Source organism: Lutjanus erythropterus, chromosome 12, assembly GCF_056507025.1.
Source record: "Lutjanus erythropterus isolate fLutEry1 chromosome 12, fLutEry1.hap2, whole genome shotgun sequence".
Taxonomy (NCBI): domain Eukaryota; kingdom Metazoa; phylum Chordata; class Actinopteri; order Lutjaniformes; family Lutjanidae; genus Lutjanus; species Lutjanus erythropterus.
In genome coordinates, this window is record NC_139328.1 from 20,110,871 (window position 1) to 20,133,343 (window position 22,473).

Consider the following 22,473-nt stretch of genomic DNA (forward strand, 5'->3'; position numbering starts at 1 on the left):
TTGGAAAACAGATACAGCACAAACAGAAAATGTGGCCAATGGGCATCTATAACTTCATCGGATGACTGAGTTTTGGTAAGTTAAGGGCAGAAAATATGTTACAGTTGTGTTGAGTTAACAAGAGCTAAGATATTAGCTAGCAAGTTAACATAGCTGTTCCAACTCCAATGCTCGCTTCAGTTGTCACTTGAAATAACCTAACCAATCAACTCGCTTCCTTGTAGCAGGACAACAGCTAGTAACTACCGCTAACTTCTGCTTTTAATTGACTTTAACCTAAATAATATCATACACTATGTGAGAGGAAAGTTGGGGTATAAACTAACGGTTATATTTATCTCAGTATGTCAGTAGATCATCTCTGTCTTCAACGGCTAAAGCGCGTGCCATCTCTGAACGTCAACGGGTAGACAACGGTAACAGGTTGATAACGGCCAGAATTGAAGATGAAAACTTAGATTAATCATAAACACACCGACGAGTATTTTCTACTTGGCAAACATAATCAGAAACGGTTCAGCACAAACAGAAAATGTGGCCAACGAGCATCTATAACTTTATCGGGTGATTGAGTTTTGGGAAGTTAATGGCAGAAATATGTTACAGTTGTGTTAAGTTAATAAGAGCTAGCTAATAGATATTAAGATATTAGCAAGTTCACATAACGGTAACTGTCCAACTGAATGTTCGCTTACTGAGTCAGTTATCAAGTGAATTAACTGTTAAGTAACCTAACAAATCAACTAGCTTCCTCGTAACTGGAGGAAATTTAACAGCTAACAGCGACCATAAGTAATGCTAACTTTACTTTTTTTTAGGTTAACTTTAAGTTGGTAAGTAACATTGATAACTATGTCTTTTGAACGGTAATTTAACATCAAGAGTTAAAAAAATAACGAATACGTTTGAGTATTTTTTAGACAAATACTTTTGCTTAAGTATTTTTCTTAAACCATTACTTTTACTTGTGTTTGAGTAACAGTCTTGCACTTTTATTTAACTTTAAGTTGGCTCGGAGTATGTTTGCAACATTGATAACGTTATGTCTTTTTAACGGTAATTAACCAACCTATACATTAAATTACGTTTGCTCATTGAACATTTACTACCCAGCCAATAATTGTGCTAACCGTTAGTAGCGTTCTGTGTTTGTGGTGGTTGGTGCATCATATCCCGCCTCACAAATATGTAGTAATATACGTTATCACTGGTAACGCCTGTGTTACCCCACTATGAACCACTGCCCTGCTATTTCATGTCAAAATGGCTGCAGTGACAAAGGTCTATTAGCTAGATCAACTAGCTAAACACAGGGGAAAATAGTGTTACGCAAGATTCCAGCATTAATGGGTGGATAATTCTGTTTTTTTATTCCAGAGGGGCCATGGACCGAATTTGAGCAAAGAAGGTGTTTTTACCTGAGCCCTTTATAATGGATGCTCATGATCAAGAGAAAAACAAGCGTGGGTGCCAGGTAAATGGATTTAGCCCCTTTACATGAAGGCAAACAGAATACAAGTGAACAAGTACATTTAACTTAAGTATGAAAAAATGGTGCAGCACTTTTATGTGTGCAAGTAAAATTTATAAATAAATAATTACAACCATTGTCTTCCTCAGGCCAAATACAAGCAGGCAAGAGAAGAGCGAAAGAAACACCTCACTCCTGCTCACAAGTACATGATCGACATCCTGGCTGACAGGCTGTCCTTGGAGCCAACAGCAGTGGAGGAATTTATTTTAGATTCTTCATCTGTGAGTTTCCCCCTGACACTATACTGCACTACACTACCGCTGGGAGTTTTTAAATGTTCTCATTTTACACATAGTCTTTTTTTTGCTGTAGCTCTATACGTTCTTGTTCTTTCTCATTTTCATGAAGGCTTATTTTTATGATGATAGGAACATTGTTTTTGGTCTTTCATGCCTATGTTAGTATATCATTAGTGTGAATGAAGGTGATCATTTCTGTCTTTGTTTTTATGTTGAATAGCTTGCTGCTTTTGATGATTTCTTCGCCAAAGGAGGATGTAAAGCTATTTCCTTTGTGTATCAAGAGTCTGAAGTCCCAGGAATTGGTTGGTATAAGTCTAGAAAGAGTCTAGTTTTGGACTGTCACACAATGGACAAGCATGCCTCGTTTTTTTGTCATCAGAGTGTCCTTATTCTAGTATTAGATGCTTGCTAGTATTGGTTTAAAATAGTCCAGGATTACAGAACACAGTTTTTCTAAAACTGAAATATCAGAAATCTAAAAGAAAAATAAAACAGCTAAATATCATCTAAATCATAAACCTGGATTACTTAATTGATTTTCATGACTTGAAACATAACATAATGGAGAAAAACAGCCAAATTAGAACTGTTTTTAACTGAAACTGAAAAAGCAACAAAAGACAGACAAATTTATTCATAAGAGATGACCCATGGGTCTTTCCATTACAGGTTGGCTCCATTTTTAGATTTGACCTTTGTGAAATTGGGGGATAAGTCTCGGCCAGACTTAATGAATGTAATGGATACATTACAAATACTTAAGTACGCAGGGGGCAGCAGTCCATTCCAGTTTTTCATCAAAATCATGTGGACTTAATTTCAGAGTGTGGACGTTCATATCCTGGAACTGCCAGAGGGAGAAAAATATTGAGGCTGTTTTTAGCCAATTTGTCTCAGACATGCCTTACAGGCATTTGCTGTTCTTTCACACGGACTAAGGTGGACATTCCCGTGAATTCAGAAAACATACACAAGGTAAGACAGTTTTGTATGTGTAAAGTTGAATGTTTGTGTAAATTGATTTCTTTTATTGGTTCGTCTGATAGCTGCATTTTCCTCTGTAATTGTTGTAGAGGTTAAGTCAATGCTTGAGGCCACTGAGATGTTGCACCATGGATGACATTAATGCGCTGTGTAATTACCTTGTCTGATCAATCAAAGTCCAAGACAAACTTGCCAGTTGAACGATCAATATATTAATTTCCTTGTCAGAATTTGCAGTATCCACTGAACTCATGTTTTCAGTCACAAACAAACAAGGACATCCCCGTGTCTACCTACTGCAACATCGAGCTGACTCAGCGGTCCGAAACTGTGTTGTTTTCTGGGAGGAACACATGACTAGACAAAGATAGGTTTCTTTTCATACAGCGGACCTCTAATTATCCACTTAGGGCCCTATCATACACCTGGCTCAAAGCCGTTTCGCCACTGGCGCAAGTGGTTTTGCTATCTTACACCAGCAAGTGCCATTTTTGCCGTGTTTGCAAGATAGCAAATGCACTTGTGCCTGGTCTGTGCGGCTGTGTGCGGGAGATATAAACATGAAGGCAAAACAAAGCATGTTTGCTATCTTGTGCTCAGCGCATTGGAGTAAAATCGATTTGAGCATTAGACCAGCTAAAACCTGGTTGAAGCGCAAAATCTGTGGTCTTTCAGCACGAGATAGCACCCGGCGTGTTTGGCCGAAACACACATACTTCTTCACAATCACAAAACACCTTCATTTATGTTCATTCTTTTCCTCACACAGGAGTGTGGATTAGTAAAGTGTAATTTGAACTTATTTTCGATCAGCAATAAAGTGTAAATATTGAAGTTGAAAGCGTGTGCGTGTGTCTCGCACTTGGCTGAGGCACTCACATATCTCCACGATCACAGAACACCTTTCATTAATGTTAGACAGTTGTATGCATACGTCTTTAAAGTTAAACTCACAAATAATGAAAAAGAGATTATTTTGTAATTATAAAGCCTAATAAATCTAAATAGATCTGCAAAGTGCGCACGGGACGGGATCACGGCTGTCAGATCGTCTTTATCAGATGAGTCAGCATTACAGCTGGAGCAACTGAGTGTTTGTGTCTGCGTGTTTATTGTGATCCATAAAAACAAGGATTAAACAATTATGATCTATAACATACAAAATATACAAACACTATATTTGACCGCATGAGTCTGGTCCAACCCGGAGAGAAAAAGGTATGTGTGCTTCTGTCAGAGCTGGTTGGATATATTTATTCATTCATTCATTGTCGGTAATCACTTATCCTTGAAAGGTCGTGGGGGGGCTGGAGCCTATCCCAGCTAACACTGGGCAAGAGGCGGGGTACATCCTAGACAAGTTGCCAGTTCATTGCAGGGCTGACACAGAGACGAACAACCATTCACACCTATGGACAATTTAGAGTCACCCATTAACCTATTTAATGCATGTCTTTGGACTGTGGGAAGAAACCGGAGTACCTGGAGTACCCACATGAAATAAAGGCCTTGCCTTAGCCAGAAACTCCCCAGGCCCCCAGCCAGCTGAGGGATGTGAACTCAGGACCTTCTTGCTGTCAGGCAGCAGTGCTAACCACTGCACCAGCGCCATGCCTGGATTGATATATCTGTGCATAATCTTGCACACTTAAAACTTCAGAAACTCTTTCTGATTGTTTTGTAGTGGGACAGAGGAGCGAGGATGGGAGGAGGAGATGAGCTGCATAACTGCTCCTCCACCTGGCTCAGGGGGGCCAGTGGAGCCGGGCAGCTTCGCGGCTAGACTGATTTGGTTCACCTCCCTTCTCTACGGCACCATCTCTCTCCCCTGCTCCTTAGCCAACAGAGCTGCATAATAATGATGATGATAATAATTAATTATAATACACAACACAATTTCAAGGTACTTCAGGTTAAAACATAACCAGTTACGTATATGCATGATATGCGTGCATTCATTTGCTGTCTCCATATATTGCGCGCTCTTGCACTTTTACTTCACGAATCAGGAGATCTGTCTCCTCGCTTGAATATATTTTCTCTTTATTTCCTTCTGGTAAATCCACCGTCATGGCAGGCAGAGCAAAATACCACTTGCGCCCCTGGCACAAGAGGCCCCTGGCAAAGGTGTATTTGGACACACCTTGAATAAATTAAATCCATTGCGCCTCATGCTTTCCACTTGCACTTTAGATCAGCATAAGATAGGGCCCATAGAGTTGATACATACCCAGTACACCATACACAAACCTGATTCAGTTATATTCTGCTCCTACAATTACTGTTTGTTGTTTCCAACAAACCACATGTACCTCACAATTTCTTAGAAGATGGACAATTTAATTCATCATTGTGTGCTAAAATGGCAATATGTGATGATACAGGTAGTTTTATAATATGCATAAAAATACAGAAATTGACGAATCATTGATTGATAGAGAAAATGCAATAGGAATATAGCAATGAGTTTTGAAAAATTTCAAATCAGCTAGACCCATGACAACTGAAAAGGAAATGTAAATGCATCATGTTGTTGAAGTGCTCCTATTGGCCAAATAATGTCAAATTTTCTAAGTTGATGCCATCATGTCTGAGGAGTCAACAGTTTTTCATACCATTTAACAAAACAGCTGATTTTAAGCTTATTTTACTCTAGCACACTTTCAACCAGTCAAATCAAACTAACCACCAATCTCTGTATTAATTTGGGAAAAGTTAACAAATATTCTCATTTAAAAACACATGTTGCATTGCCTATGGTGACTCTCACTGCTGATGACCATGTAACCAACTAAACTAGTTTTTACTTTTTGCCTTTGGATTGCATGAAGTAATGGATGATCTTGTCTTGATGCTTTGTAGGAGATCTTCTTTTCGATGGTTGATGCCAGAGATGGACTCCTGAAAGGAACAAGGAATAGCTTCAAGTTTGTACAACCAGCTCTCGATGCAGCACAAAACTGGGGTGTCTTGGATAAATCTAGATATGGAGAAAAATTTAAAAGGAGCTTTAAGTACACCATAGAACGTTGTCTTAGTTCTCTAGATGGTAAGTAATTTTGTCATTTTCATTTTTTGTAAGTTGCATAATTTTTTTGAGTCTTCAAAGGTTTGACGTTTAGAGGGAATTCTAACTGTTACATGTTTTCACTGTTTATTTGCCAAATCATTCTTGATCACTTTAAAATGATTGTTGATCTGTTAACAATGAACATTGTAATCAAATGATGGCATTTAAGTAGGTTTGATGATTTTGTACTTTGTCTTTCGTGTTTGTACACCAGCCATACAGATGAGCAATGAGAGTATTGTTCATCTGAAGAGGGTCACAGATGTTGACTTCTCTAAACTGGTTTCCATTGACGACATGAAAGCTGCAGCTGCCAACTTCGACATGGTGCATCGACTGGAAGAAATTCTAATGCAGTGGTACAAGCAAATAGAACAGGTTTGTAAAATTAATATGTATTTGTTCTTACAACACTAAGATCAGAAAATCAAGACCCAAATAATACAGTGTCATTAAGATGTCATGTCTCATACAGTAACATGTTTAGAGTCTATGCATCCAAATAGAAATGGAAACAGCAGATACCGCTGTGTAAAATGTTTTCCACCATGAATGAATCTCATGTTTTGAAATGTTATGTTAGTGTTTCCCAAAATGGTGTGGCAAGTCGAGGTCTTCCATGGGATTTTGTGACCACCATATATTATTATTGTAATATGCAACTATAGAAGGGGTTGTAAATGAACTTTTAAATTTACGGTATTAGTACTTTGTACACACTTAACACAGAGGCAAATTCTATACCCTGAAAAAAAATCCTTTCCAGAAAAATGCCTCATACATCTATCAAAATTAACCCAGCTTTAACTGTTCATGTAGTTGCCAGATGGTGGCCTTATTAGAATGTGACACATTTAAGGCTCTGATTAATACCTTATTAACATTAATATCAAATTTTACTTGTCATTATTAAATATAAATAAATATTTACAAAATGATGTTATAGAGGATATTTTGCACAAATGTGGAAACAGGTTTGCCTTGAGATTTTGGCTTGCCCTTTAGTGTGCCTTATGCCCAAACAGTTTGAAAACTACTGTGTTACAGCATATAATCTCCTAAATTAGTTTTATTGTAGATTCATTGATTAAATTGCTTCCATATAGACGTATTTGCATCCTGTCTCTGCATCCATTAAATGTCAGGTCCTGATAGTAAGTGATCAGCTGAGGAAGGAGGTTGATACAGCAGGACCACTGAGTGAGTTAGAACACTGGAAAAAAATGTCTTTAAGGTTCAACTCCATCATCAACCACATCAAAGGCCCAGAGTGTAAAGCAGTGGTAATGGTGCTCCATATCAGCCGTTCCAAGATTATGAAGGTATGGATGCTCGAGTATTAAACCTCAAGGAAGCAAGTCATTGTACAACATTTTACAAGGATTTTGTTGGATCTGACTAAAGTTTCATGTGTTTATAGCACAATAAGTGAGTTTGTAAAGATGAATGTGTAAATTATGCTTGAAATTGAAATGTTAGATAATGTAATTGTTGAGTAACATATAGTAATTAGCATTCCAGGTGGATGATGAGTGCTTGTATTAGGATTCATTCTTATTTTGTAGTCTATATCATTATTGATTGTTGATATTTGGTTTGTTTGTTTGTTTGTTTGTTTGTTTTGTCATTTTATAAAGTTAAGATTTAACATTTTTCCAATTTGTTGCCCTTTTTGAGTGTGTTTGAGTGTTGTCAGAAAACACTTTGGGCACTGGTGCAGTAGCTTGTGACACACTTTATATGAACCAGATGATTTAATATTTAAAAAAACATTATTTCAAAGAGCCAAAACTGAACATTTTCAACCATGTACCTATGTAGATGTGGCGGGAGCTGGATGCCAGGATAACAGATCGCACCAGTGAGGCAAAAGACAATGTAAAATTCCTTAACACGCTGGAGAAAGTCTGTCAGCCTCTTTACAACAGTGATCCGGTATGTGTCAATAATTTGATGTACTGAATACTTGGTCATGTCTAAGGAAAGATTGTATTTGTTCATTTTGAATAGCAGTCTCTCTATTTGATAATTTTACATATGTAGTAAGATGTAAGAGCATAATCCAGGTACAAGTTTTGCAAAAAAAATAGCTGATTAAAAGAAGTATTTTTTTTTAAAAAATGCCCTAAATGTTGTTGAGCTCCCATGTTATAAAAACAATTGTGTGCTACAAATGTGTGCATCGTTTTATAGTGCTGTTTACATTCTACAGTAAGGGTTAATTACACTTTGTATAGTAAGCTGAATTAATTAGACCAACATAAAATGTATTGCATGCATGGTCAACAGCCAACAACTGCCATCATGCATTGTGCATGACATAATTTGAAATTTGTTTTTTGATAATTGACATTAACACACTATAATTTGTTAACTGTACAGTTACTGTAAAGTGAATAAGGAATGAGTCAACATTTCAAACCGTAGATATAGTGACCTCTAGTGAATATCAGGTCATAATTGAAGACAGGGTTTAAGAGACCTGTGATTTGTTCCAGACAGGATTAAACATGTCTAACTGTCTTGGACAAAGTAAATGGAGGCTACTTCATCAAGACTAATATGTTACTATGCACTCACCTGTTTGTTATCTAATTAAAAACAACACAAGTATACACAAGTATGTGTCATGGAACTTGCATCATGCATCATGTTTGTTCCATTTTTGAAAATATTTGTTCAGTAAAGGATTAAGTGATCTCAATAATTTACACAGAGTCTAAATATTGTGGATAATAGATAAATATGGATGTGGTATTTCAGGTCACCATGTTAAAAAGTGTGCAGAACGTCATCAACACAATTCAGATGATTTACTCCGTTTCACTGTACTACAATACAAGTGAAAAGATATCTGCACTGTTTGTCAAAGTAAGTGTTTCAAAAAAAGTACATTCAGTCTAATTGTATTTAGAAAATCTAAGGATCTGATTAACTTTGTGAAACTAATTGTGTTCCTGAAAAATCTTCCAGGTCACAAATCAGATGGTTACAGCATGCAGGTCATATATTACTGACAATGGCACAAGTCTAATATGGGACCAAGATGCTGAACACCTTAGCAGGAAAATGAAGGTGATGATGTGACCTACCTACAAGAATAACATGTGGTGTCACTGAGGTTTGAATATAACACACGTTGACATATGCCTGTAACTCTTTTTTTCAATCATGTTTTATCTTTGGCAGGACTGTATCTGTTTGTATCAGGAGTATCAGTCTTGCTTCCAGAAAACAAAAACACAAACAATGAAAAAATGTGGAAAGAGACCCTTTGAGGTTTCGGAGATGCTGATTTTTTGCAAGTTTGAGAGCTTCTGCAAGCAACTTGAAAAGGTGCAGTCCACACTAACTTGTTCAATTTGAATCCCCCTCTAAGTATAATGTTTTGCCAAGCAACAATAAGAATGTTTCTTTTGTAGATCACACAGATAATTGGAGTGTTCAATAAGTTTGAATCTCTTGTTAAATCAAACATCGAGGGCATTGAAATTCTGGCCAGACAGTTCCATACAGTATCCATGAATGTGAAAAGGAAGCAGAATGATGTGTTGGCTCCAAGGACAGCTGAATTTGAAATTGATTTTGCTAAGTTTATGGTTCAAATCAGCAACATTGAGGTATTTATCATTTTCTCATTTTCAAAATAAGTAATGTTTCCAGTGTAGATGGTTATACTAAACTTGTGGCTATCCTTATCTACAGAACCAACTGTGTGCATTTATGAGGTCATGCCTCTCAAACATAATCTCATCTCAGCAAGCTCTGCGCCTAATACAGCGGTCAGTATACCACAGTATATTAGTGTAATCGTAATAAAATAGCTTGCACTGTATTGTAACTAACACAGATATCTCATAATTTCCTTTATTTGCAGTTTTCAGAAGCTGAACATTCCCTGTCTTGACAAAGACATTTCCAACAACTTGGGTCGTGTTCTTCAGCATTATGCCTCAGAAGTAGAGTTCGTGAAAAAGGTATCTAATTTGTGTGCTTGAATAATCAGTATGAGTTACTATTAAATTTATTGTCAAATATGGACTTGAACTATGAACAGATCCAGTTATGTACATTTTCTTTGCAGCTCTATGACAAACAGAAAGATAACCCCCTGTTAACTAGAAACATGCCTCCTGTGGCTGGAAGGATTGGTTGGGCCAGGCACCTCTACAAAAAAATAGAGGAACCCATATCATTCATGAAAGTAAGCACATATTTCGCTCACCAAAACAACTAAAAATACTTCTAATTATTGTACTGAAATATTTTAACATTGAATGTATCTGTTGTCATCAACAGGAGAACTCTGAGATCCTGTGCAGCCCTGAGGGACAAGATGTACTTAAAATGTACAATCAAACTGCAGCTGTGTTAGTGGAGTTTGAGTGTGTTAACCACAGAGCGTGGATGGATGAAGTGTCAAAACTGGACTATGGTTGGTTCTGACTTAATTTATTGATTCCACTTATGATACACAATGCCCCTTTTTTCATGGGATTCTCTGAATATTAATTTCAGATACTTTATTTCTCTTCTGCTTCATAACAGTCTTGAATGTTACACTGCTGGTTCGTCACCCAAAGACTGGAAAACTAGTTATCAATTTTGATCCTAAAGTAACTGAAGTCATTCGGGAGACTAAGTGTTTGCTGAAAATGGGCCTTGAGGTTCCAAAGCAGGCTTTGCATCTGGTGAAAACGGGAAGCAAAATAAATGGCAATCACCTACGACTACAGGTAAATTACAGTATGTTGTTTCACAGATGTATTGGTTACCTTAATATAGAATTACTTGTTTGCTTTATCTGTTTTTTATAGACCATTTTGGCAGATTATGAATCCACTTGTGCGAACATGCCTGCAGAGTTCACCAACTTGACAGCTTCAAAAATAAAAAATGTAAGTAGTTTGTGTTTTTGTGTCTTAAAGAGTTATTACCTCTTAATTAATCAGTGTTTCTAGAGTTGCTCATGTTTAACTGTTTTTTTTTTGTTGTTGTTATTTGTTTTTCAAAATTATAAGGTGGAATCTGCACTTCGCCATGGGTCAGTGCTACTCACCTGGTCATCCTTTCTCCTTGAAAAGTTCTTTCAAAATGTTGACACTGCTTTGTTTGAGCTTAAACATCTTGTGAAGAAGGTATGTTACTAAATAGAAACACTGAACAAAATCTTAGTTGTCTTTTGTTTTCAAATGTAGATATTGCAGTAGTGTAGTAATTTTATAATTGTTGAAATTAGTCCCAAAACTAATTCACTTTTGATAAAGATAGGGATATAATTCCTTGCTCAGGTAGATAATTAATAACCTATGGTGGATGGTTGTGGATCTGCTCAGTAAAAAATGTCTTAACATTGAAATTATCAGTCAGATTTGTCACACTTTCACCTTCAGCAATTCCAAAAAATACTACTGCTCACAGGCCATTTTTCTAGTTGCCATATTTCTCTTTGTCAGGTGCAGGATATCTGTAAGATACGCATTGATGATGTACTTAAAGACATCTCAGAGACTGTGCTGATTGAGCTGCCAGAAGATCATGTGCCTTCAGTGCAGGACCTGATTGACTTTAACAGGGTATGGATCATCTATTTATTTTCATGCTTCAAAGTACCAAATGTAGTGTTTTTTAACTTTATTTTACATGAAGTAAAGAATAAGAATAAGGTTTAGTGTTTGTTTTGTTTTATTTGCTTTTTCAAAGAAATTATTGATTATGTCAGGTTCATCAGTCCACTCATTATATATCTCTTTTTTTAGAATAAATGTAAGGAGCAGGCAAAGACATTGGACTACAAATGTAAGCATGTCAACGAAGCAGTGAAGGAGCTGGGTAATGTGTTAAGTGGCATTTATGAATCAAAAGGCATGAGTAAGACTGTCGAGGAGTCTGTTCCAGGTAATCCTAAGTTCCAGTATTAAGTTCATATGAGTGGAAATAATATAAAAGTAAAATTAAAATTTTAATGTATGTGTGTGCGTGCGTGTGTGTGTGTGTGTGTGTATAATTTTAGGACGGAGGAGTGTGACATTCTCTGGAGAGCGCCAGAAGACCCCTACTGAGGATGAGGGAATGAATCCAGAAGGTCCAAATAAAGATAAAACAATCAAATTTGAAAGGGTATGTTTCTTTCCAAAACCAAAATGCTTCTCTTGTATACAGTATACCAACAAATGTATTAATGCTTCAAAAATTACTTTCAGGAGTTTAAGAAGCTTTATGATTACTTCAGTGCGAGGGTATTAGATGCACTGGTCAAAACAACCAAGTTATCTCTGAAGACCCTGAAAAGGAGAATTTGTGGTACTAAGTAAGTATGTCTGTGTTTGTCATTATGTAAAAATGGACAATATCTAAGATAAACAATGTGATCTCTTACAATGTGGGAATTTTAGGACTTACCAGAAGCCAAAGTCTGAGTCTAAGATGGTCTTGCTAATAAAATCTGAAGTCCAGCTGATTTCACCCAACGTGGTGAGTGTGTACTATTCACTGGAAACCTGACTTAAAGTTACACTAACTTGTAGGGGAGAGATATTATTTCCTTTAATTAATTCCTTTAGAAACTTGTTAAACTGATTTTTTTTCTCTGTCTGTCTTTGTTGTCATCAGGTTATGACCCCCACTGTAGATGAGATCCAACAGGCTATAAATCAACTCACTGACTTGGTGTTGGAAGTTAGCAAGGTTGTTACATGGCAGCGGAGGTACAGTCATGATGCCACAAAAAACGAAGGTAAATCATTGTCAGCATGCACAAGAAGACAGAAAGATAACAGGAATAATTTTTGTCCTAAAATAAAATGGAAAAAGTGGATTTAAAGTGCAGAAGAATTCTATTAAAATTACACCAAAGAATATTAAGTTGATTAAGTTGTTAATTTGTAGATCTCTTTGTTTTAAAGCTACTACAAGGAACTTTCATATTTTGTTGATAATATGCCCCTGTGGACAAAAACAGTAGTGTTTCCACCATAGTAACTACAAAACACAGTTATCTAAATCTCCTTGTGCTTCTATTTAACTGACTAATGTACTATTCACTTCAACTTTGCCTGGGAAAATGTAAACACAGGCTTGTTTCATCTGATTTCTCAGAAAATGCGACCCTGTGGCAGGCATTGAGAATAACTGTATAGAAATAGCCACAGATAGTCTTCTTTGCTTGTGTAGGTCATATAGAGGCATGTGACTGTTTCTTAACAGTTAAAACTTCTTGTAGTAGTTTTAAGAATTTCAAAAAGAGAATAGTCAAAATTTATTTGATCTTTTTTTAATCTGACCATCCAGTGTATATTAAAAACAGACATGGCCAATATCAATAGAGGTTTTTAATTTGATGCATGAACACTGTCCAGAGCAATTTTTGGTTATTTTTGTGTGTTAGCCTTTTGTGATTACGTCACAGGTGTAGAAAAAGAGAACTTCCATCACAAAGTTGTGGAACACAAGGACATCAGAAAGGTTGTGGTCTTTCTGAAATCAGCAGTCATCAGATCCCAAAAAAGTCAAGCAACTGATGTCCTGAAGAAGTACAGTCCTTTCAGGGTGATCTGGGATGAGGACAGGAACCTCAAAATCAAGGTTTGTTTTCCTGCAAACATTACATATTCTTTTTAAATTTCAGACAGAAACTCTGTCTTTCCTTTAATAATAACATAACTATCTTAACTTTTGAAAGGAATTCATGGACAGCAAACCATCGTTGATCCAGATCAAGTCTGAAATCCAGCACTATGACTCAGTTGAACAAGAAATTAATGACATCAAACCCATCATTGTTTTGGGGTTTACTGAGTTATCAACAGGTAAGGTAGATGTAATGTGTTCTAGGTAGCAAGTTAAAGCATTACAGCACACAGGGAGGAGGGAGGAGTAAAAGTTTCAGACTTTTCCTACCACTGGAGTTCGAAGCATCCATGTGAGGCTGTACTACATTTTGAGCTGATGATGGCACTAGCTGATAAGGAAAGGGATCTCCAAAGTGATTACAATTCATCCCGTAAGGAATATGTCAGGGGATTTTGAGGGATTACCAAAGTCATCAGATGTATAGTCTGGAAGTAACAAAAATGCTTGCACAGAATTTCAGGGGAATTTTGTCAAGATATTTCTGTCTGGACCAATGTGTTGGGCAGACTGACCAACATTGCCATTACTGCTACACCTTTGGAAAATACTCTGCCAACATGAAATCTTCTGCCCCAAGAAGCAACAACAAATGTGTATCTTTGTCTTTACCTGTTTAACTGTTTGAGTCTGTTAGTGGTTATTTTGTCACTTTTGTACACAGAGCCACTAAAGAAGTCCTTGAGAGTTGAGACCAAAGCCTGGAAAAAACTTTTGTGCAAGTCCTTGAAGGAGGAGTACAAGAGGAAAATGATTGACACCAACATACATACTAACAAGTACCTCAAACAACTGTCTGATCCTGTTGATAATCTGGAAGATGTGCATCGTGCCATGGGTGCCCTGTCTAAGCTTCGGGACACTGAAATAGAAACTGACATGACATTGATATCCATTGAGGTATGAATGGCACAATAATATATTTTCACAGGTACATTGAGTAAATGTAGTCAATAACTGCAATGTTATATGACCTTCAGTAGTAGTTGTTGTAGACAACTGGACTTGTTTGGGTTTCTTGAAGGTATTTCACTTCAGTGTACAGACCAAAAATAGCACTGAATTAAAAAAAAAAACATAAAGGGCAGCATAAGCCACAGGTAGTGGTGAGTGGATGAAATATAATCCAATAAGTTTTAGTAAAACAATAGCACAGAACATTGTTTATGATACTATGAAAAATTATTTGACAACTCTGGAAAGCTTTTCATGGCAGAAATCATTTTATCCTTTGTCTTGATAAAAGGAAATTCAACACTAACCAGGAATAGGTATGCATTTGATTTACCAGTCCAATATGTTTCTAGATGCACTGCACAAATTTTGAGCTAGGCTTACCCTCTGTCTTTTTGGATTTCTGGACTGGGACCACTGCTGTGCCAACCCAGTGGTCTCACTGAAATAAATAAATACATCTAGATCACGTGGCAGATTAAATGGAATCCACAGACAGTATTTCACTTTTGTTACAACTCCAGACATAAAGTGTAGACAAATTTTGGTGAAGTCTCGTGTGTGATTGAAGAAAGTTTCTTTTGTTAGATAATGAATAGAGCAATTATTTGCTGGACATTGTGAAATATAAGAAATATGCTGAAAACTGAGTAGATTGCTCACTTAGCATTGAATATGGGGCATTATCAGCGAAAGTTATCAGAGACGAATAGTGGAGATTGCAGTTTCCATCACCATCAAATTTATGGTCCATGTGCTCGGTCTTAAATTTGTATGCTCATGAAATGCATCAGACTCATAGTCGGTTCAGAAATGTTTTTAATCAAGTATTTGAAGTCAGACTTTTTTTTTCCTTCATAAGTATGTTTGCTCTGTAGTTTGATTATGTAGCTATAAAAAAGCTATCTTATGATGATGTCTTATTTTACAGGAAGCCTTTGAAATTTTAACTAAATATGAAGCAGAGGTGACCCAAAGAGAGGCAGAGGGGGTGTACAGTCTGAGGCATTTCTTCACGGAGCTTCAGTCTAAAGCTGTTAGTATTATCATTACATTTATGCTGTTTTTGCTTTGGTAGTTTATCATGTATTCTCCTGTAATTCAGCTGTGATCTTTGGTTTTGATTCCTCTCTTTTCCAGAGATCAGTGCAAGACGAGCTTGTTCGTATGCAGCCCAAGTTCAAACAAAACCTCCTGGAATGTGTTGCCATTTTCCAAAGTGATGTTGGCACTTTCATGGAACAATATGATTCAGTAAGTAATCTGTATCTTTAAGTTTGTTTTCAATCAATCAGTTTAACTTATCTACTCAGGTTTTGTACAATTTTATCTTTTAGGAAGGTCCCATGGTTGATGGAATAGCCCCACAAGAAGCCAGCCGCAGGCTCCAGATCTGTCAGGTAACACTGTCAGTCCATTAAAATACCATTAACATAGTAGAAAACTAATTTCTTTAGATCTTCCTCTGACTTAAGTGTTTTAGACTAAGTCACCCAAGTGTAAAAAGAATTTATCGAAGTGCAATGTCAAAAACTACTACTCGATAGACAAACAAACAGACAAAATTAAATATCTTGTATTCTTTTATCAAAAACTGCTTCTAATTAACATTTTCCTCCCTTATTATGTTGTCCAGCCCCACTACTTCTAAAATGAAGTCTTGACCTTAGTCATTATAAGTATACAGTGTATTCACCAGACACCAGCACAAGTTGCTTAATGCAAGTATCAGGGGTGATAAATGAGAAGATTAAAATGCATTTACAGTTGTTTCAGACACATGATTTTTGTTTCAGTATGCTTTATTTAGTTTGAGCTGGCAAAATTAAATTATATTAAGTGGTTGTTTTCTGTCTTACTTTTCTGAGATTATCATACATATTTAATACAGACTTTTGTTTTTTAATTTTACACAGTCTAGATTTGAAGAACTGTGGAGAAATTTCAACACATATACCTCTGGGGAACAGCTTCTTGGCTTGCCAGTCACAGAGTATGACTGCCTACAAAAGAAAAAGTATGTTACTTCTCTACAAATGCCTACCCTACATTACCAGAACATTGAACATTAAATCAGGACTTAGTTATGGTGTTAATTTGTATGGTCCTCTATTCCAAATAATATAATAATATAATTTTCTTTCATTACCTCAGAAAAGAGCTTGACCTGCTACAGAAACTCTATGGCCTATATGATGCAGTGATGAGTAAGATTAGCAGGTACTATAGCATTCTGTGGACAGATGTGGATATTGACAAAATCAATGCAGAACTCATGGAGTTTCAGAACAGGTAATCCTAGTATATCTGGTAATTCTCCACACCTTACTGTTAAAAACGATTTTCCTGTGTACAGTGATTTATTAGTCTATATGATTGAGAACAACTTGGCTTTTAGGTTGGCATGTGCCTGTTTGAACACTTTACCAAACTTGAAACTGTATAATGTCTATAATTGCTGTTGAAAAAAGGGGAAAGTGTACAAATGTAGTTAGTGAAAACAAAAGATGTTTGTCTGTACATGTACATCAATGAATATTCTGATTCTAGGTGCCGAAAGCTACCCAAAGGACTAAAGGGATGGCAAGCCTTCCTCGACCTGAAGAAGACAATTGATGATTTCAGTGAGTCTTGCCCTTTGCTTGAGATAATGGCAAACAAATCTATGATGAGGAGACACTGGGATCAAATCACAGACCTGACTGGGCACCAATTTGAGGTGGAGTCAACTACCTTTATGCTGCAAAACATCATGGAAGCACCTCTATTGAAGTTCAAGGACGATATTGAGGTGTGCTGGCAGTTTGGGTATTGGGTTTATAACCTGCTCCAATTTTGTAGCCTCAATATTTTATCTTATTGTTTTGTTTGGTCTCCTACTCTTGGCTCTTGTATTTGTACTCTAGGATATTTGCATATCTGCTGTAAAGGAGAAGGATATTGAGGCCAAGTTATCACAAGTAAAGGAAGTGTGGTCCAGCCAGTTCCTGAGCTTGATGACATTCAAAAACAGAGGAGAACTGATGCTTAAAGGGGCAGAGACAGCAGAGATCCTCATCATGCTGGAGGATAGTCTGATGGTGCTGGGGTCACTACTGAGCAACAGGTACAACAGAGCAAACAGTGACTTGTAATAAAAACCAATATTTAACACAAAGTAAGAAAAATCCTGCTACTAGATTAATATGACAAAAACAGCTGATTCAATGAGGGAAATTAAGTATTGATGCAGATAAGTTTGTCTCTGTTTATTCAAGGTGTCTGTTCAGACGTAGTGCACACAAAATATCTCCTGTTGTCTTAAGGAACTTGTGTCCTTGTCTGATTTTGACAGGTACAGTGCCTATTACAAAGCAGAAATCCAGGATTGGCTCTCCAAGCTTTCGATATCATCTGATGTCATTGAACAGTGGATTATCGTGCAAAACCTGTGGATCTATTTGGAGGCTGTGTTTGTTGGAGGTGACATTGCCAAAGACCTGCCACAGGTATAATTAATGGCTTTTACCTTCATGGTCTGAACATTACAATGTTGAGCTTTTCCTCAGCAAAATACAAAAATACTTTTCCCAACGTAGGAAGCAAAGCGTTTTCAGGACATTGACAAATCCTGGATTACAGTCATGGAGCGAGCCCAAACAGTCCCAAATGTGGTGAAGTGCTGTGTGGGTGATTCAACTCTGGGGCAGCTCCTACCAAATCTTCAGAAACAGCTGGAGTTCTGTCAAAAATCTCTCACAGGGTAAAGCTTTGTCAAATTGTTTTTGAAGTTCATTGCCTTATGTTAGAATCCAATCTAAATAGTTCTGACTTGTTAGGGCATTGTATACCTATATTTTAATTTCAGTGACCTCTCCTAGTTTTCCTGCAAATTGCTGCTGTCTGTGTTTTTTAAACAAACACTGATACAGAAGAGATTCAAGCAGGATAGAAGTATGGTTATTTTGCAACATTCTCATTGGGTGGTTTCATCAATTCATTTGTGTTAATGGTTCTTAATACTTCTTTGTGATTCATTTGCACTTTCATGTTTTCCATTTCATCGTTTTCATCAAACTTGCTCTTCTCACACATTGTAAATGCTTGGCTCAAAACGAAAAGATTGTCATGAATGAGAGACCCTAGTTTTCCTTCTGATGGAGGTGATGTGTACAATGAACAAAATGTGATACAACTCTATAGGTACCTTGAGAAAAAGAGGCTTCTGTTCCCACGATTCTTCTTTGTGTCTGATCCGACCCTTTTGGAAATCCTTGGACAAGCCAGTGATTCTCACACAATTCAGGTTAGAATGTTATACTATAAGTATAAAAAAAATTCTACCTGTAAAGTGTAGGAGCCTATGTTTTGGTCCCACCTATATATCTGGGTGTTAGCAGGTATGTCATAAACTCACCAAAATGTATCAGTGTAATTTAGGGAAAATAAAGCCAAGGAGGAGAAGATTAGGATGTAATCCAGATACAGATACTAATTAGTAATATGTTATATGATTTCTTAACATGAGAAAATAAATTGAATTATCTTGTGAACTGTTGCACTTTTCATATGATAAACATCTGGCACATGAATCCCATGTTTCTTTTCATAGTGACAACATTTTCACTGATAAACTGCAAAATGTTCAAGTAGTAATCTGTTATAGTAACATTGATTTTCTGAACTTGTTTGTAAACAGATGCAGTAAAACTAATGATTAATTAATAATTATTTTTTTCAGTCACATCTGCTTGGAGTATTTGACAATGTCAATGAAGCGGTGTTTCATGTAACAGAGTATGACAGGATTTTGGCTGTTGTTTCACAAGAGGGAGAGAAGCTGCCGGTATGTAATGCTGATTGCAGTGATTGTAACTGTGATATAATTTTGCAGTGACAGAACAGAAATATAATGTGGAACTGCACAATATGCTAATGTAAAGCACTTTGTTACAGCTGGTCTGCAGGTGTGTTTCATGTGTTTGGCTTGTGAAACGCTATTGTGAAAAACTGTGCTTGAGTAAATGCACTTTCTTGCTTTTCTGCACTGATCGCTAGTATAGTATAACGTAGTAAAAGTGTGTTTGTGGTTTCAGCTGAACAGTCCTGTCATGGCACAGGGGCCAGTGGAGATCTGGCTCGGGGAGCTGTTGTTACAACAGCAGGCTTCATTACACTCTGTTATCAAAGCTTCAGATCTAGAGATCAACGATGAAGACTTTGATCTTCTTTCTTTCCTCGATAAGTTCCAAGCACAGGTCAGAAGACAGTAGTGTGGTTGTCAGTAAAAATGTTTAATAAGTTGACACTTGTCATGCTAAGTGGCGCCCTAATACCTTTCTATTAGCTATCAGGTCAACACAAGACACTGCAGGGTATAAATATGATTATGATTACAATTTTTTCTATTGCCTAAATCAGATGCCATGAACCAACGATAATAAATCCATAAGAACCATAAAAACAGCTGTCAACCTTTAGACCACAGGTCTTGGTATAGGGGGCTTAAACTGGGACCATTTCTGGCCTCCTCATCCCCTCCCTCTGGTCCACGACATGTTGTCAAAAATGTCTGCAAAATTATGTATTTTAATTACTTTTTCACGCCAACTTAAACTACCCCCAATTGAATTCAGTTGAAATAAAACACAGTTCTATTTAAAAGTGGCAGTGGCAGAGCAAATTAGCAAGTGACATTTATGATCAGTTGTGCAACCCAGTACTCGGCCAGTGTGGTGGGCATCTTATGTTCTATGGCGTTTGACGAAAACACAGACAAAACCGACAATGCTCAGCTAGGCATCTTCCTCAGGTATAACAGAAATTACCAATTTACAGTGACAGAAGAGTTCCTAAATTGTGCCTAGTGCATGAGTAACTAATGTATATAAGAATGTATAGAAATTGCTGTTTGCATTTTGTAAACACTGTATTCTTTAAGATTTTCCTAGAAAATCTTCATTACACATCTTAGGAAAGGTTTACCCATATCCTGATCAAACTACAACATAGTGATCACTCAGCTTAGCCTCAGTGTCCAGATTATGGCCTCACACCTCATTAAACATGTACAAAATTGATCATAACTTAAAATTTCTAATTCACGGTTCTCTTCACACCCTCATCAGTGACTGAAGGAGCCTGACAAATTCTAGGCATGGTCTTTTTATGTGCTTCTTATTGTCTGTAGAAAATGACAAAATTGAATAGCCTTGTGTTGAGAAGTATAAAAAGAAACTGGTGACATTAGTATCCTTTAGCTGTTTTCTTATGACAGAATGGCATCACAACTACTGTATATGAGCTCATAATTTCAGGTTACATTTAGATAATTCACTTCATAAGATGAATCTATCATTCGTTGTTTTGCACTTATTATTTTAGGTGGGCTTGCTGGGAATCCAGATGCTTTGGACAAGAGATGCAGAGGAGGCACTGGAAAATGCAGAAGATGACAAGGAGATCATGCCTTATACCAAAAAGAAATTCCTAAATCTACTCAGCACACTCATTAAACAAACCACTTATGACCTGAGCAAATTTGATAGAGTCAAATATGAGACACTCGTAACAATCCACGTGCACCAGAGTGATATATTTGATGACCTAGTAGGTTATTTGGAAAATCTTTTTTCTGTCATTGATCCTTTCAAAGTTTCACTGACTGTTATTGTTATTGATGCAACACATTCAGATTGACATCCTACTTTGTCCTCAGGTAAAAAAGCGTATAAAATCTGTCAGTGACTTTGAATGGCTGAAGCAGAGCAGATTTTACTTCAAGGATGACCTGGATAAGGTCATTGTGTCAATTACTAATGTCGACTTCATATATCAGAATGAGTTCCTAGGCTGTACAGACCGTCTGGTGATCACCCCTCTGACTGACAGGCAAGAGAAGAGGAATTTGATTTATTTACCTGATAACTAATGTAACCTATACAGTATTTAAGTTCTAAGTTGAATTGAAGAACTGCCTTTTATCTGCAGGTGTTACATCACACTGTCCCAGGCTCTAGGCATGAGCATGGGAGGAGCCCCCGCAGGGCCAGCTGGCACTGGGAAGACTGAAACCACTAAAGATATGGGTCGCTGCCTTGGGAAGTATGTAGTGGTGTTCAACTGCTCAGACCAGATGGACTTCAGAGGTCTTGGCAGGATATACAAAGGTATTCCAGGCAATGAAACAATCAATCAAACATTGTGGTGTAGAATTTTGGTTTTCTCATAATGTATTCTCTTTTTTTTTTCCAGGCCTTGCACAGTCAGGGTCCTGGGGCTGCTTCGATGAGTTCAACAGAATTGACTTGCCAGTGCTTTCTGTTGCTGCTCAGCAGATCTACATTGTTCTGATGGCACGCAAGAAACACAAAAGCACTTTCATCTTTACTGATGGAGACTGTGTGGATCTGAATCCAGAGTTTGGTCTGTTTATCACAATGGTAAGATACACAAACATACGGGGATCTTACAAGAAACACATTAAAACTAGGTGAAAACATTAAAACTACACATCATTCATCATTCATTCATTCCATGTCTAGAATCCTGGATATGCAGGTCGCCAGGAACTTCCTGAAAACCTAAAAGTCCAATTCAGGACAGTGTCTATGATGGTGCCAGACCGGCAGGTGTGTCAAGGCTACTTTTGCTGGAAAGTACTATTTTGTTTTTGTTCTAGTCTTAACATAAGTCACTTCTCCACTGTTGTCTTTGGTAGATCATCATGAGAGTCAAACTAGCCAGTTGTGGATTCAATGAGAATGTCATCTTAGCCCAGAAATTCTTTGTCCTCTATAAACTTTGTGAAGAACAACTTACAAAACAGGTGAGAATGCCATGACTGGTGCTTAATCAATGATTTGAATCATTAATTACCTACTGATGTACAATCTCCTCTCTTTCTCAGGTTCACTATGACTTTGGCCTGAGGAACATCCTGTCTGTGTTAAGGACATTGGGGGCCAGTAAAAGAGCACGACCAGATGACACAGAATCCAGCATTGTCATGAGAGTTCTGCGTGACATGAATCTTTCTAAACTGGTAAGACAGGAGCTCAGTGTTGACCATCAGAGATAGT

General features: G+C 37.1%; 1 protein-coding gene across 1 annotated transcript in view; it reads left to right on the forward strand.

Moving 5' to 3' along the window:
* Positions 1-1,432: 1,432 nt before the first annotated feature.
* The window catches only part of LOC146317906 (dynein axonemal heavy chain 8-like), a 36,068-nt gene continuing 15,027 nt past the window's right edge, over positions 1,433-22,473 (forward strand). The window contains 47 exon segments of the mRNA XM_084733211.1: positions 1,433-1,474; positions 1,621-1,755; positions 1,994-2,078; positions 2,600-2,751; positions 5,623-5,809; positions 6,045-6,208; positions 6,976-7,152; positions 7,652-7,765; positions 8,594-8,701; positions 8,804-8,905; positions 9,020-9,166; positions 9,253-9,450; positions 9,536-9,612; positions 9,708-9,807; positions 9,915-10,034; positions 10,130-10,265; positions 10,379-10,566; positions 10,648-10,728; positions 10,852-10,968; positions 11,287-11,406; positions 11,590-11,728; positions 11,844-11,950; positions 12,034-12,144; positions 12,236-12,304; positions 12,443-12,566; positions 13,239-13,414; positions 13,512-13,638; positions 14,124-14,359; positions 15,345-15,449; positions 15,554-15,667; positions 15,751-15,813; positions 16,330-16,430; positions 16,568-16,705; positions 16,964-17,204; positions 17,320-17,519; positions 17,748-17,901; positions 17,992-18,155; positions 18,596-18,698; positions 19,134-19,238; positions 19,489-19,650; positions 20,777-21,001; positions 21,111-21,283; positions 21,383-21,561; positions 21,647-21,834; positions 21,937-22,023; positions 22,113-22,220; positions 22,302-22,436. Of these exon segments, the coding sequence (XP_084589337.1) occupies positions 1,433-1,474; positions 1,621-1,755; positions 1,994-2,078; positions 2,600-2,751; positions 5,623-5,809; positions 6,045-6,208; positions 6,976-7,152; positions 7,652-7,765; positions 8,594-8,701; positions 8,804-8,905; positions 9,020-9,166; positions 9,253-9,450; positions 9,536-9,612; positions 9,708-9,807; positions 9,915-10,034; positions 10,130-10,265; positions 10,379-10,566; positions 10,648-10,728; positions 10,852-10,968; positions 11,287-11,406; positions 11,590-11,728; positions 11,844-11,950; positions 12,034-12,144; positions 12,236-12,304; positions 12,443-12,566; positions 13,239-13,414; positions 13,512-13,638; positions 14,124-14,359; positions 15,345-15,449; positions 15,554-15,667; positions 15,751-15,813; positions 16,330-16,430; positions 16,568-16,705; positions 16,964-17,204; positions 17,320-17,519; positions 17,748-17,901; positions 17,992-18,155; positions 18,596-18,698; positions 19,134-19,238; positions 19,489-19,650; positions 20,777-21,001; positions 21,111-21,283; positions 21,383-21,561; positions 21,647-21,834; positions 21,937-22,023; positions 22,113-22,220; positions 22,302-22,436 (6,384 nt within the window).